At 44.3% G+C, this 13,812-nt stretch overlaps 1 protein-coding gene across 1 annotated transcript in view; it reads right to left on the reverse strand.

The window, feature by feature from the left end:
• Positions 1-13,812, reverse strand: part of CILK1 (ciliogenesis associated kinase 1) — a 40,922-nt gene that overhangs the window by 26,788 nt on the left and 322 nt on the right. The window contains exons 2-4 of the mRNA XM_066252603.1: positions 9,806-9,860; positions 4,754-4,875; positions 3,721-3,800 (exon numbers count right to left, since the gene is read on the reverse strand). Coding sequence (XP_066108700.1) covers positions 3,721-3,800; positions 4,754-4,875; positions 9,806-9,860 — 257 coding nt within the window. The remainder of the gene's footprint in view (positions 1-3,720; positions 3,801-4,753; positions 4,876-9,805; positions 9,861-13,812) is intronic.

Below are 13,812 nucleotides of genomic sequence, written 5' to 3' on the forward strand. Positions count from 1 at the left end.
AAGGTAGACAGGCTCCATTTTTGCGGACAAGACTCGGGGCTCGTGAGGGTATTGATGTCCCCCACCGTCTGGGAAGAGGTGGTGCTAAGCTCGGATCTGATTCCTGGCAGGGTCCACGTTCTGCAGCTGCGCGCACCGAGGCCTGGACCAAGCGTCCACTTCTTCCTCTGCACTTCTCCCTCACAATGCGCACCCTCAGAGCTGGCCCGTCAGAGGTCACTCGACAGCAAAGTGCTGTTAAGATAAGAACCTTCCTATTCAAAACTGTTTGGCTTTCATAATTCAGGAACAGTGGCCCTTCCATTTAATTTCAGGGTACAGTACGCCGGTCGAGCAACAGAGGGCTTTTCTCTTTTATCCTGGCAGAGAATAGATTGGGCTTACTTTTCATTAGGAACCTGGGGGCAAAGAAACCATCAAGCCAGAGAGAAGGCTTTCTTCTCTCTGCCACATTCTGTTAATGACGAACCTGATACAAACATATGGAAATAACCAGAAACTACTTAAACACTATGAATTTATATAGTACATCTTCCTGTGATGAAAGTTGTAACTTCACAGATATTACTAAATTTAAACCTATAGTGTTTTTATAGGCCTGGCCTGTGGTGGCACAGGTGATCAAACATCGGCCTGGAATGCTGAGGTCGCAGGTTCAAAACCCTGGGCTTGCTGGGTCAAGGCACATATGGGAGTTGATGCTTCCTGCTCCTCCCTTCTTCTCTCTCCCTTCTCTCTCTCCTCTCTAAAATGAATAAAATCTTTTTTTAAAAAAAAAGTTACTAAAAATAAAAAGGACGGCCATGAGGACAGCAACACGCAGAAAGGCCAAGGGCTGACTCAAGGTCATGCACAGGAAGACAGTAGCGAAACACAGAAGCAGAGAACCACTTCCTGGGGCAAAACATTGTTCCCTAATGCACTTCTGATTCCTGGCACGGAGAAGTGTGACCTGAGTATTTGCAAAGGCAGGTTAAGGATGAAACACAGTGTGCCTTATTTAATTCCTGCAAAGTACACACGCTTCGGCATTGCTCAATCGGCCCCAAGCAGACTCGCGTTTCCATTCCCGTGCGGGAAAGCACTCAGGGACGTGAACTACGGCCATAGCAACTACCTGCAGCGCTCTCCCCTCCCGAAGGAGGCTCCTCCCCCGGGACAGAACGCGCCTTCTCACAGTGAGAACCAGCTAACAGGGAAGAGCCTGAAACTGACGAGACAGATTTGTGAAGTGCTGTAGGTTACTTTTTTTGCCCATTACTGGAGGAAAGAAACAATACGCAGTTACATGCACTTAACCAAAATCAAGTCAATATTATATAAATACCACTAAAAAGTTTCCAATGAAAATGAGGTTGGACCTGTAAAATTAATACCCACCACCATTTTCTTAACCTCTTTCTCTCTTGTTCGCTTTGAGGACGGACAGCTTTTCCTAGTGAAGTGTGGCAGACGCCCAGGGATCTGAGCCGATCTCGGCACTACCACTTTATCAGAGTGAGGCCTTGGACAGGGCTTTAAAACTCTCCAAACCTCTTTGGAAGGAATAGATACTATCTATCCTTTCTATCCGATAAATTGTCATGGAAATAAAGTGACAGGTGAAATGTTATTAAGTTATCAACTAGAACTGGACACTTAATAGCTGGGGAAAAGTGACAAGAATCTCTGGTAACAGCAACGGTGTTGGGGTTATAAAAGTAAAAGTGGTCTCACCTTCTCAATAAACTGAGCTTCCCATAGACAGTCTGAGGTGTGTAAGGGAAACTCACAGTGCAGAGTTCCAAAGAGCTGTTTCGACACAATAATATATGGGCGCTAAACTAATGGACATACTTGTGTATTGTGTGCACACATACATGTGCATTTACAATTATAAGGATACGTGGGTGCATTCATTTGATGGATTAGATAGAGACCGGGATAAAAGGCTATCTGTTCTTTCTGGCAACAAATATCTGAGTCTCATGAAAGCAGCAAAAAAAAAAGCAAAAGAAAAGAAAGCCAACAATACTAACTTTTCGGACTCTTAAATCTAGTAACCCTTCTCCCCATTTGTCTCTAATGTCTTACTATAAGTTTTTCATGTTTTGCAAATTTATACCATCCCTTGTGAATTCTGTTGACTACAGGCAAACGTGTTATCTCTATCAATATCAGCAATGCCAGACATACTTTTTAGTAAACACTTGACTCACTGCAATTATTTTGCAGTTACTCACTGATAATTCGGCATGTGCCTGAGGCGGACAAGGATTTGCACAGATAGCCTCTGCCTGCTGTTTGCATTTCACTCAGTCTCTAACTGTGAGAGGCTACTTAGGGGTTAAAGAACAGGCTGGGAACAATCCCAGATGGACCATGCCACAGGCTGTGGCCCTTCTTTTCCACTCACTACCAATTTGTGTCAAATCTGAACTGACTGTATTATCAAAGCGTTTCCGCCCAGTTTCCTTATTGGGTAATGAAACTCATTTGCTGGGGCAATATTTGCAATGGCAGAGATTTCCTTAGGTTGGGAGTGAATGGATTTCTGCCTGTGTCAGATCAGCCGCTTTGCCCATCTGTCTATGTATTAAAGTGACCTCAAATGACCTCCTGAGGGGCCTCCTGGCTCTACTGGTGAACATGTCCATCCCACGGCTCTGTTCACTAGAAGGTATACATCCAACCCCAGGCGGGTCTGCGTCCATCCAGTTGGTAACAAAGACCAGGACTGCCCCAGATACCTGCTGGAAAACATAACCTCAAACTCATTACGACTCACTATCTTTCAGAAGCTCAGCTAAGAAGAGCGATAGTGACAGAGGATTTCCTGAAGGGTATGTGGCCATCCATTCCTCTAGTCTCTCCTTGGACTAGTCAGGCCATCATTCTAGTGAAATACACTGGGTCTTAGTAGAACTGTTTTCTCTGACCAGATGAAATAACTGGCCCATGTTGAGGGATATAACATGAAACTTCCCCATGTAAGCTGTCACTGTGATTACCACGAAGCCACATTATATACTGTGTCCCCTGCAAGAACACATATGAGAATCTCTCTGGTCTTGGTATCAAGACTAGCTCTGCTTCTCTTGAGCAACTGAACTGTTTTACCTCGGGGAGACCACATGAGCTGTAACTGGTCATGTTTCACATTCTGCACTGTCAGAAAGCAAGCTCAGAATCAAAGCTGTCACCTGTTTTTTCTACTTAAATAAAACATGCCGATATGCATTTTGAGGATTAACCTCATCCCGGCTCTATCCATAGCTTGTTTTACCTTTGCCTTTTTCTTTCTTTGCTAATTTTTAATTCATTTTATTTTCCCGTGTTGCATAAATCTTGTTAGACTATTTTTGAACACTTTTGAACAAACTGAAATATAAGTACATTAGAAAAATGAGAAGCCACAGTAAATCAGTGTTAGTGGGTTAAACACAACATGTAAAACTTTTCTGAGTTCTAAGCTTAGGTTTCTCCTTAATACACCAGGCAATGGTCAGGAATAATTTTAGATCTATAACTAACAAGCTTAATTGTTAGAGCCTAAAGAATAAGAATACACAGCCATGGAAAATGAAGAGGGATAGTCAAAGGTCAAGTAATGGAAGATAATGGATTCCAAAATCCATTGTCAGCCTCTCAACTTTTCATCCTTTTCTGGGAATCCGTTACAATCTACCGGATGACACAGTTTCACTGCTATTCAAAAGAACAATAATCCAAATCACCTACCGTGTTTGTGAATAAAGGCAAGTCCTTGCAATATCTGATACATGATATTCCTTATGGCAGACTCTGGAAACAACTTGTTTCTGTATGAAGCAGAGGGGAAAAAACGTTACAGATCTGGATTTATAAACAGAATTTGTTTCGGTTACATAGTAAGAATTTATGAAAACATTTGCTCATGTGCTAATTTGACCAGATCCTTTGATAATAAAGAGCAAAGAAAAACAACCATGTATCCATACAAGAGAGCTTGCTTGCTACTTTATACATACCAAATATATTGTTGTTACAAAGAAGCAACGAGGAAATATTTTTATAGTAAACTCCCCAACAAAATTTCCTCTAATGGAGCATATAAAAATCTCCTCTGTCCATAATTAATAAGCTAAAACTTTCAAACAGTTTAATGGGGACACTTTGAGGCTTTATAATATATAGCAGACAGTAACATTTCCCCCTGGGTGGGCAGACGGCGTGGCTTCAGCGCTATCATTGACAATGAACACAATATTCACTGGAATCACTGAGAGATGCTGTGAACGGCATTCATGTGCCACCAAGAAAATGTGCCCAAAAGATTCTACATGGTTCACTTTTAAGTTCACAGTTACCACAGTAGGTAAGTTTTTGACACGTCTCCTCTGCCCAAAAAGCAAGCCCCTGAGCGCCGTGGTGACAGAGGAAGTGAAACAAACCCACAAGTTTTAGATGGAGGCCTCAAAATGAATGAACTGTCCCAGCCCTGGCTTGTAGCTGTGCTGCCCACGTGTCACAGACCTGCAGAATATCTGTGAAACATCTGAGCTTCTTTGCATAAATAACTCATTTAAACATGAGAACAGCTTCAATGAACGGACTTCTGCATACTATGAAGCTATCACAAGGCCTCTGAAGCAGAAATGTGGCCCGGGCCCCTCATCTAATGTGCAGCTTGAAAGAGCAAAGCCTAAGGAACACGACTGAGAAAAACCAAGGCAGAGAGAAAACATGTCGCTTTGCAATATTTATTCCTAAGAGCAGGAAAACCAAACCATACCTTTCTTTAATGAGCTGGTAAAGATTCTCCTTCATGTACTCAAAGATAAAATAAAGATGATCATTTTCCCTGATGACTTCTTTTAATTTGACTATGTTGGCGTGGTTGAGCTTCTTTAAAGACTGAAGGGCGAGGAAGAATAAACAAAAAATTAGATGGACACTATTGTTGAAAAAAGAAAAGTAATCCCATGTACACTTAGGAAGGAACACCTCATTCTAAAACCTCAGAAATACCACAATTCATATCTTCACAATAATTTAATAAATGGTATTGCTATGAAATCAACAGCAACTTTACATGGATAAACTATCTCGATGAACTGACTGGAAGGTAAATGCTTGACCTAGATTTGAGATCCCTGGCTGCCAGCAGACGAGGCAGTGGGCCAGGGTGACCAGAGGTGCAGCCCCTCCAGGTAACAGCACAGACACCTGGGGGGTGGAGAGAGCAAGCGATCGGAAGATGAGGCTTTGCTTGTTCTAGTACAAGCATACCTCGTTCTATCGCATTTCGCTATGTTGTGCTTCACACGTCGCAATTTTTCCAAACTGAAGGCAAGACCCTCTACCAGCAAAAACATTACAACTTGCTTTATTGCGGTGGTCTGGACCCGAACCCACGATATCTTTGGGGTGTGCCTGTATTAAAAAAAGGCAGCTGGTTTGGGGCAAGATCACCAGCGGATAGTCTGCAGACATTGTAAACAAGAAATTGTTCAAACAGAAGCCGATAGCCTAATTCTGTCAACTTCCATCTGACTCATGCGCATCCATGAGACCACACAGCGCTCCTGACAGTGTGAATTCTGAAGGAGAGGGAAAGGCCCTGAAGTGCTGATACGGGAGAAATATCTATGTTTCTAAGAACAGCAACAGCAATGAAAATCAGGTGCAGGAACGAGAGGGTGACTCAGAAAAATGTTGCATGACCTTATTATTCATCCTTGGGTGTGCGCAGTTTTCCTCTTCTGGGAACACACACGCGAGTGCAGCCATGGATAGACTATTCGCTTGCCCCATTAGTTCTGTCAATGGTGAGAAGCAATCCTGACAATTCGTCTCTGACAACCAGAGATACCCAGCTACGGGTTTGCTCACTAGATAGTTAGAATTTGATAGACTGGCTCCTTCCAGGAAGCCTCAAAGGGTCACTCTGGCCACTGGGATGGGCTGTGTAATTCAAAAAGCCTCTTCCTCCCAGAGAAGTGAGTCCAACGATAAATCATTGTAAAGCCTTCTTTATCTTTGACTTTCCTTAAGAGAACATCCCTTTTATAGAACAAAGACAATGTCTGAAAATGAAAATGTTAACATTAATATCCGAATCTGGAAGGACACTCGGTGATAAGAAACCCCAGGGCTCAGACCTTGGGAATGTGTAATGTGATCAAGTTATTTCGAGCAGCTGGGAAGAGGGGAACACAGCCAGTGAACGGGAATAAATAAGAGTCCTCTGGCTCCTCCTCCCTCAAACATAAGCTCCAGCCAACATGCTTCTCTGGCAGCAAATACTCAGCTGTTTTGGCCAAGTGGACAGATCCTTCTAGAATAACCCAACCGAGCTGATTACTTCTTTTCGTTGGGTTGGATTCCTGGTTCTCCGAGTGACAAAAACAAACATTGCTTAACTTGTAAGTAGTCCTCACTGGGATCTCAACAGACTGCAGCCATCTTTCCTGCCTGTTGGCTTAAAATGCATCCCAAGCAGTGGCTGAGATGGCCAGTAGACGAGCAGCAAATATGTTCAGAGGAAAACAAAGTTAGTTTTAGCATCTTTTCAAGAACAGAACTCTAGGCGAGGAGTGGGGTAGCTTCCACTGTTAGCCTGACGTGTGTTTGGAGCATGAATACTGGCCCAAGTTTAAGAGCGGCTCGCAGCTCTTGTTTCTGAGTGAGGCTCATGGGCATGTTAACATCTATATAAGTTTAATACAAAAAGAATTACTTTTGTGAGGAGGACTTCATATAACTCATTTTTACAAAGGTACATCCGCAGAAAGAAGGCATCTGATTTTGGCTCAGGAGAGGTTTGCAAAGGAAGGGAAGAGCAGGACAGCTGTATCAACGCAGAGAAGCGAAGTGGCAAGTTAAATCAGGACCGCAGTTTGAGCAGGGACCATTTACCTCCACGCATGAAGGCTCTTAACTGTTAACACTGCAGTAAGTACTCACTAAATGTCAACACAGGCTCTTGGAACTGCAGTGAAACAATGTATCATGAGACCAGTTGTATCAGGCTAATTGATACCAATATTATGATATAATAAAAAGACATCGAAGGAAAAGACATTACTTGAGGACCTGCTGCACAAGGTCCTCAAGGACACCTGGGCACAAGACACAGTGCCTGCCCTTCAGAGGCAAACAACCTCATGTACGAGACGACAAAATGCACGTAACAGAATAAAGAAGGCCAGATTAAAGGTCAAAAGGAGGACGGAGACAAGAACATTCAGAGAGGTTTCAAGAAGGAATAATGATTAAGCCCTGCGCAGTCAGTGGTGTCATTCCAAATGTGACTTAAAGGACCCGTGGACAACTCAGTGGGAGGGTAAGGGTGCGCAGGAGGGGAGCCCTCCAGGGAAGGGCGTGAGACTGGAGAGGCATTCTCTGCGCCTGAGGAGCAGGAACTAACTGCCCCTGTTCGGCACTAAAGGAAGCTCAACCGGAAGACGTGACCTGGAGAAGCGGGCAGGGGAGCCACTGTTTGGATGCCAGGTGGACACGCACCGAAGCCTTCAGACAGACCCGGGTTTGAAACCAAGCTTGTGGCTTAGGGCTGTGTTTATTTCAAGCAAGTGACTGATTCTGGGCCTCAGCTGTTCCCACGTGCAAACTCAAGATCCTAACACTGTCCACATCAGGTAGTTGTGGGAATAAAATAAGGCAGTGTGTGAAAAGCCCTTAAGGTGCTTCCTGGCCCATAGGAGGCTCTCAATAAACAGTAGCCAGTGTGTGAGCAGCTGAATGTCACAGAGACCATTCTGGCAGCAACTCACTGGGGGGATGAGGTGTGTGGACAGCGGGTCAGGAAGGACACCTGCAAGGAGCCGTGGTTTCTCTGTAAACGATAATGAACAGAAGGGGGAGAAAACAGGAGCATTGTGGCATGCGGATATTCTAGAAAATTCAGGCACTGACATGCCCTAAGCAGTTGGATATAGGAGCCTGAAGCAGGAGTGGGAGTGGGCAAACTTTTCTGCAAAGGGACAGAGAGTACATAGTGTAGGCTTCTTAGGTTATATGGTCTCGGCTGCAACTACTCAACTTCGCCGCTGCAGCATGAAGTCAATACGCAAACAAATGGAGAAGGCTGCATGCCGACAACATTCTACTTACAAAGACAAAATGTGGGCCGTTTGTTAATCCCTGGTCTCGGGCATAAGAAAGATACATGATTTGACAAGACTACTGAAGCAGGGGGCGCTGAATGAAATGACTCAGGAGTAGAGTCAGAGCAAAGAAAACATTGCTAAGCACAGACTGTGAGAAACCACCAACAGTTAAGGGGTGACCTGCAGAAGAACTGGCGAAAGGCAAGAAAGAGGCAGGAGAGCTGAGCTAAGCAAAGTCACACAGCCCTGGGAGAGGAGAGGAAGAAGCGGGCAACCGCTCCCAACACGACAAGCAAGACGGCGCCCGAGCAAATGATTCTGGACTTGGTAACTGGTGACTTGAACGGAGCAGCTTCCGCAGCGCTGCAGAGATGCCTGATTCAATTCAGTGGAGAGGCAATGATGCGTGGGAAATGATGGCAAAAGGACTTTGTTTAGAAGGTAAAGTAAGGTAAGGTAAGGTAAAGTAAGGAGAAGAGAGGAGAGAGGAGGGGAGGGGAGGAGAGAGGAAGGGAGGGGAGGGATGGGGAGGGGAGGGGAAGGGAGGGAAGGAAAGGAAAGGAAAGGAAAGGAAAGGAAAGGAAAGGAAAGGAAAGGAAAGGAAAGGAAAGGAAAGGAAAGGAAAGGAAAGGAAAGGAAAGGAAAGGAAAGGAAAGGAAAGGAAAGGAAAGGAAAGGAAAGGAAAGGAAAGGAAAGGAAAGGAAAGGAAAGGAAAGGAAAGGAAAGGAAAAGGGGTAGAAGTTCAAGGGGAGAAAGGACTGTAGCTAATAAGACAGAATGGCAGCACATTCATAGACTGAAGAGAAGGAGCCAGCAGGAAGGAAAAGTTTAAAGAAATGGGAAGGTCCACCATAGCCAAAAGGTGAGAGTGACCCAAGTGTCCATAAATGGATGAATGGATAGGCAAAATGTGGTCTAGCCATACAATGAAATATGATTCAGCTTTCAAAAAGGAGGAAATTCTAATACATGTTATGAACCTTGAAGACATTATGCTAAGTGAAATGAGCCAGTCACAAAAAGATAGCTACAGGTATACCTTGAAGACATTGCGAGTTTGGTTCTAAACCACCACCACGAGCAAGTATTGCATATAAAGTAAGTGGGAGGGTCTTCAGTTTGCACAAAATGCGACATCTGTGAAGAGAAGTGAAGCACAATACAGCGAGGTCTGCCTCTACTGTATGTATGATTTCACTTGTAGGAGGTACTAGGAGTCGTCCCATTCATGGAGACAGAAAGGAGAGGGTGGTTGTCAGGCACTGGAGGGAGGGGTCTCGGGGAGTTACCATCGAATGGTTACTAAGAGTTACAGTTTTGCAAGATGAAAAGAATTTCATCTTGAGGGTGAGGCTGGTTGCCAAACAATATAAATGTACTTGATACTGTATACACTTAAAAAATTGGTAAGATAGTAAATTTCAGGTTATTTGTATTTCATCACAATTTGAAAGAAAAAGGACAATAGTGGGAAGCTACTGAAATCTGAATAAATTTGTGACTTACTGAGTAGTAATATACCAATAAGTATAGTCACGAATAGCATAGCTATCTTCTATTTTGAGCTATTAACTGCACAATATTATCATCCCCCCCCCTTTTTAGCATCAGTGAAACAATTCAAACAGAATGACTATATCAACAATAAATCTAAGTATGTACGGCACTATTTTAATCAACTATACGTAAATTTTTCTCTATTGTTTAATAAATACCTTAACCTCCCGAAGGTTCATGCATTCCTCCCAGGAATAAAACTTTCTTTTCATCCTAAAAGAGAGGAGAGAAACAAATAGTAGGCTTACTCCCAGTCACAGGCTAAACTTTCTTTTTTTTTTAAAAGTGTTTTCATCCTGATCCCAATGAATCGTGCTTAAAATTGGCTTCGATTTCTACCAAACATCATACTATCCAAAACAGCATTTATTTTTAAATGTGGCAATGTCACCAAATTTCCCAGCGGCGGTGGTGTGGCGTCGTACGGAGAGGCCTGGACTGCTGACTTGCTCTATCATGAATGAGCTGAACTTGACCCAGGGGAACCCCTCCTTCTTATTTCACTCAGACCAGAGTGGGTGGTCCAACGGCCCTCTCTTCCATCTGTCCAGTGTGGTCACCACCAGACACATGTGGCTGCGAAGCACTTGGAATGTGGCTAGTGCAACAAAGGAACTAAATTTTTAATTAAGTTTACATTTAAATGCCACAGATGGCTACTTGCTACCATGTTAGACAATACAGTTCTAGACATGCCAGCACAGAGGTTGACAAGCTTTGTCCCACGGGCCAACTCCACCCCACCATCTGTCTTTGAAAAGCGCATGAGCTTAAGATGCCATTTATATTTTTAAATAGTTGGGATTTTTAAAAAAAAATCAAAAGAAGAATACTATTTTGTGACACATGAAAATTTTCTGAAATTCAAATGTCAGTTTCTAAAAAAAAAAAAAAATGAAGTTTTATTGGACTACAACCACACACATTCACTTATATATATGGTCTAGGATTTCACACTACAACAGCAGAGCTGAGTTGTGACAGGGACCATATGGCCTGCAAAGCCTAAAATATTTACTGTCTGGCTCTTTACAGAACAAGTTTGCCAGCCCCTGGTACAGAGCCTGAGGTGAGGAAGCCTATTAGCTAACCAGAAATGCAGGTTTCAAGCTTGTACAAGCATCTTTCATTGCGCTTGAATCACTAGGTCTCGTCTGAATCTTAGAGCGACCCCGTGAAAGAGACGGAACAGGTGAGGAAACTAAGAAACAGAGAAGTGACATGGTGCTCCACAGACAAACTTCCATCTCTCCACCTCACTCTGCCCCTCTGCCCGATGTCATATTATCTCCTGGTTGAGTGAGAAAATCCTTTGTACATGCCCCCAATATTACCTCGCCCCTCTTACGCGGCCGGGATTTTGTCAGGCACTAGAGATACAATAGTGAGAGTCATCCCTCACGGAACTGCCACTGCAGCGGGAAGGGGGGTAATTAATCATTTTCAGCACTAAGTGCTGTAACAGAAAGGCTCAGGGCATTGTGAGAGTGGACCTCAAGGCGACCTAATCTAGTCTGGGGTAGCAGGGAATATTCCCATGGGGAAGTGACATTTCAAACAAACCTGGAGGATGAGCAGAGTTTAGTCTGGTAGGAGGTGTGGGAGAGGGACTATCATGAGAAGGCTTGGAGCAGAAAGGCATCTGGTGAATTCCAGAGGCTGAAGAGCCAGAGCGGCCCGAATGAAGTAGGCGAGGGGTAGTGATCAGAGACACGGCAGAGGAAAGCAGGGAGGCAGCTATTTGTGGATCACATTAAAAATTGGGGGCTTGATCGTAAAACAGACAGACCGACACTGAAAGCGGTCTTGGTCTGAGTTCCCCTGAAAGCAGAGCCTAAGGCAGGGGTCCCCAAACTACGGCCCCGCGGGCCACATGCGGCCCCCTGAGGCCATTTATCCGGCCCCTGCCGCACTTCCTGAAGGGGCACCTCTTTCATTGGTGGTCAGTGAGAGGAGCATAGTTCCCATTGAAATACTGGTCAGTTTGTTGATTGAAATTTACTTGTTCTTTATTTTAAATATTGTATTTGTTCCCGTTTTGTTTTTTTTTTTTTTTTTTTACTTTAAAATAAGATATGTGCAGTGTGCATAGGGATTTGTTCATAGGTTTTTTTTATAGTCCAGCCCTCCAACAGTCTGAGGGACAGTGAACTGGCCCCCTTTGTAAAAAGTTTGGGGACCCCTGGCCTAAGGCAAGGATGCGCTCAGGTGCAGGGAGTTTAGGCGGCAGGAGATTCTAGGAAGCCAGGGCAAGGGGCGGGGAAACTGGGAACAGAGAGGTCGGAAATCCGTGCCAGGGTGCATTGCTGAGCTGATACCAAGGTGGGCCACTGGAGCTCGGTCCCACTGGGGACCTTCGAAGGAACTGTGCACAGGGCATGTTGGCTGAGAGTCTCCTGCATTTACCTGCGGTCGGATGCTGGCGGTGGGCACAGTACACCATAGCGCACCGAAGTCAGGTGGGACAAGAAGGCGTGATGCGGACACGAAGGGTTTTAGAAAAATCAGATTCATGTTTTTAAAATAATCCCTTCAGACTGGAATGGACGGGGGAACCCCACAGAGGAAACTCTTCCTGTGATAGACGTGGTCAATGGTAACGGGTTGAAAGGGCGGTTAGCAGTGGAATACAGAGAAGAAGGTGGATCAGTTCAATCGTTTGCAGTTAGAACTGGCAGGACCAGAGGACCAGTGCTGGGGCATATGAAGTGGAGTCAGGAAGATTTCCAGCTTTTGAGGGGATGCAGTCTCACTTATCAAGATAGGGAATACTGGAGAGTAAACGGATTGGGAGCAAAAGCAGAATATGTTGGATATATTTCAGTTTTAGATATGATGAATTTGAAGTGTCTACAGGATATCCAAATGCAGATGTTGAGAAAGTAATTGAATATAAATTGGTATGGCAGACATACTCCAAAATGGCTTCCAAGCACTCCCCTTCTCCTGGTATTCATAACCTGGTATTACTCATCCTCCTTTGAAGACTTGCTTCTAACCAATAGAATACAGCAATCTGAGAAGATGTCACTTCTATGATTAGTGTAAAAAAACAACAGATGTAACTTCCATCTTGGTAGAAGACTCTCACTGCCTTTATGGCTCCCCTGTCCTGATGAAGTAAGTTGCCAGGTGGTGAGCTGCTCTTTGGTGAGACCCACATGGCGAGGGACTGAGGGCAGCCCCCAGCAAACAGCCAGATGGGGAACTGATGACCCAGGAGGTACACAATGCTGCCCACAGTCATGTGCGTGAACTTGGAATGAGACCCTTCCCCAACCAGCTTCAGATGGGACCCCAACCCTGGCCAACACCTTGATTGCAGCCTCACGAGAGACCCTAAAGCAGAGAACTCAGCTAGTCCATGCCCAGAATCCCAACCCACTGAAACTGTGAGACAGTTGTTTTAAACCACTAAATCTTGGGGTCACCTATTCCACAGAAACAAATAACTAATACAATGAATCTGAACTCAGATTGCAAAGGGCAGTGGGGTCTGGAGAACAAGACAGTATAGTCCCCAGCCCACCCCATGTGTAAATGACCCAAGTTAAGTCACTTAATTTCTCGGAGTTTCAGTTTTTTGTCCTATGAAATAATATTTACTACCCTGCTCATTATTACGTCACAGGAGGAAAAAAACACTATGAAAAAGTATGCTATATACCAGGTGTCCCCAAACTTTTTACACAGGGGGCCAGTTCACTGTCCCTCAGACCATTGGAGGGCCAGACTATAAAAAAAACTATGAACAAATCCCTATGCACACTGCATATATCTTATTTTAAAGTAAAAAAAAACAAAACGGGAACAAATACAATATTTAAAATAAAGAACAAGTAAATTTAAATCAACAAACTGACCAGTATTTAAATGGGAACTATGCTCCTCTCACTGACCACCAATGAAAGAGGTGCCCCTTCCAGAAGTGCGGCAGGGGCCGGATAAATGGCCTCAGGGGGCCGCATGTGGCCCACGGGCCATAGTTTGGGGACCCCTGCTATATACAAAGCAGAAGATCTGAAGTGGGAAGGTGTTTAAGACCTCTAACGTGAGCATTCCAGAGTTGACAACCATCTGACCCACAGCAATCAATGTCTAAGATTCTTCTCCAGGCTCCCCACGCACCCTCCAGTGGACGGTTTTCAGAAGTGAGGAATGGAGA

The sequence above is a fragment of the Saccopteryx bilineata genome, chromosome 1 (genome assembly GCF_036850765.1).
Source record: "Saccopteryx bilineata isolate mSacBil1 chromosome 1, mSacBil1_pri_phased_curated, whole genome shotgun sequence".
NCBI classification, from domain to species: Eukaryota; Metazoa; Chordata; class Mammalia; order Chiroptera; family Emballonuridae; genus Saccopteryx; species Saccopteryx bilineata.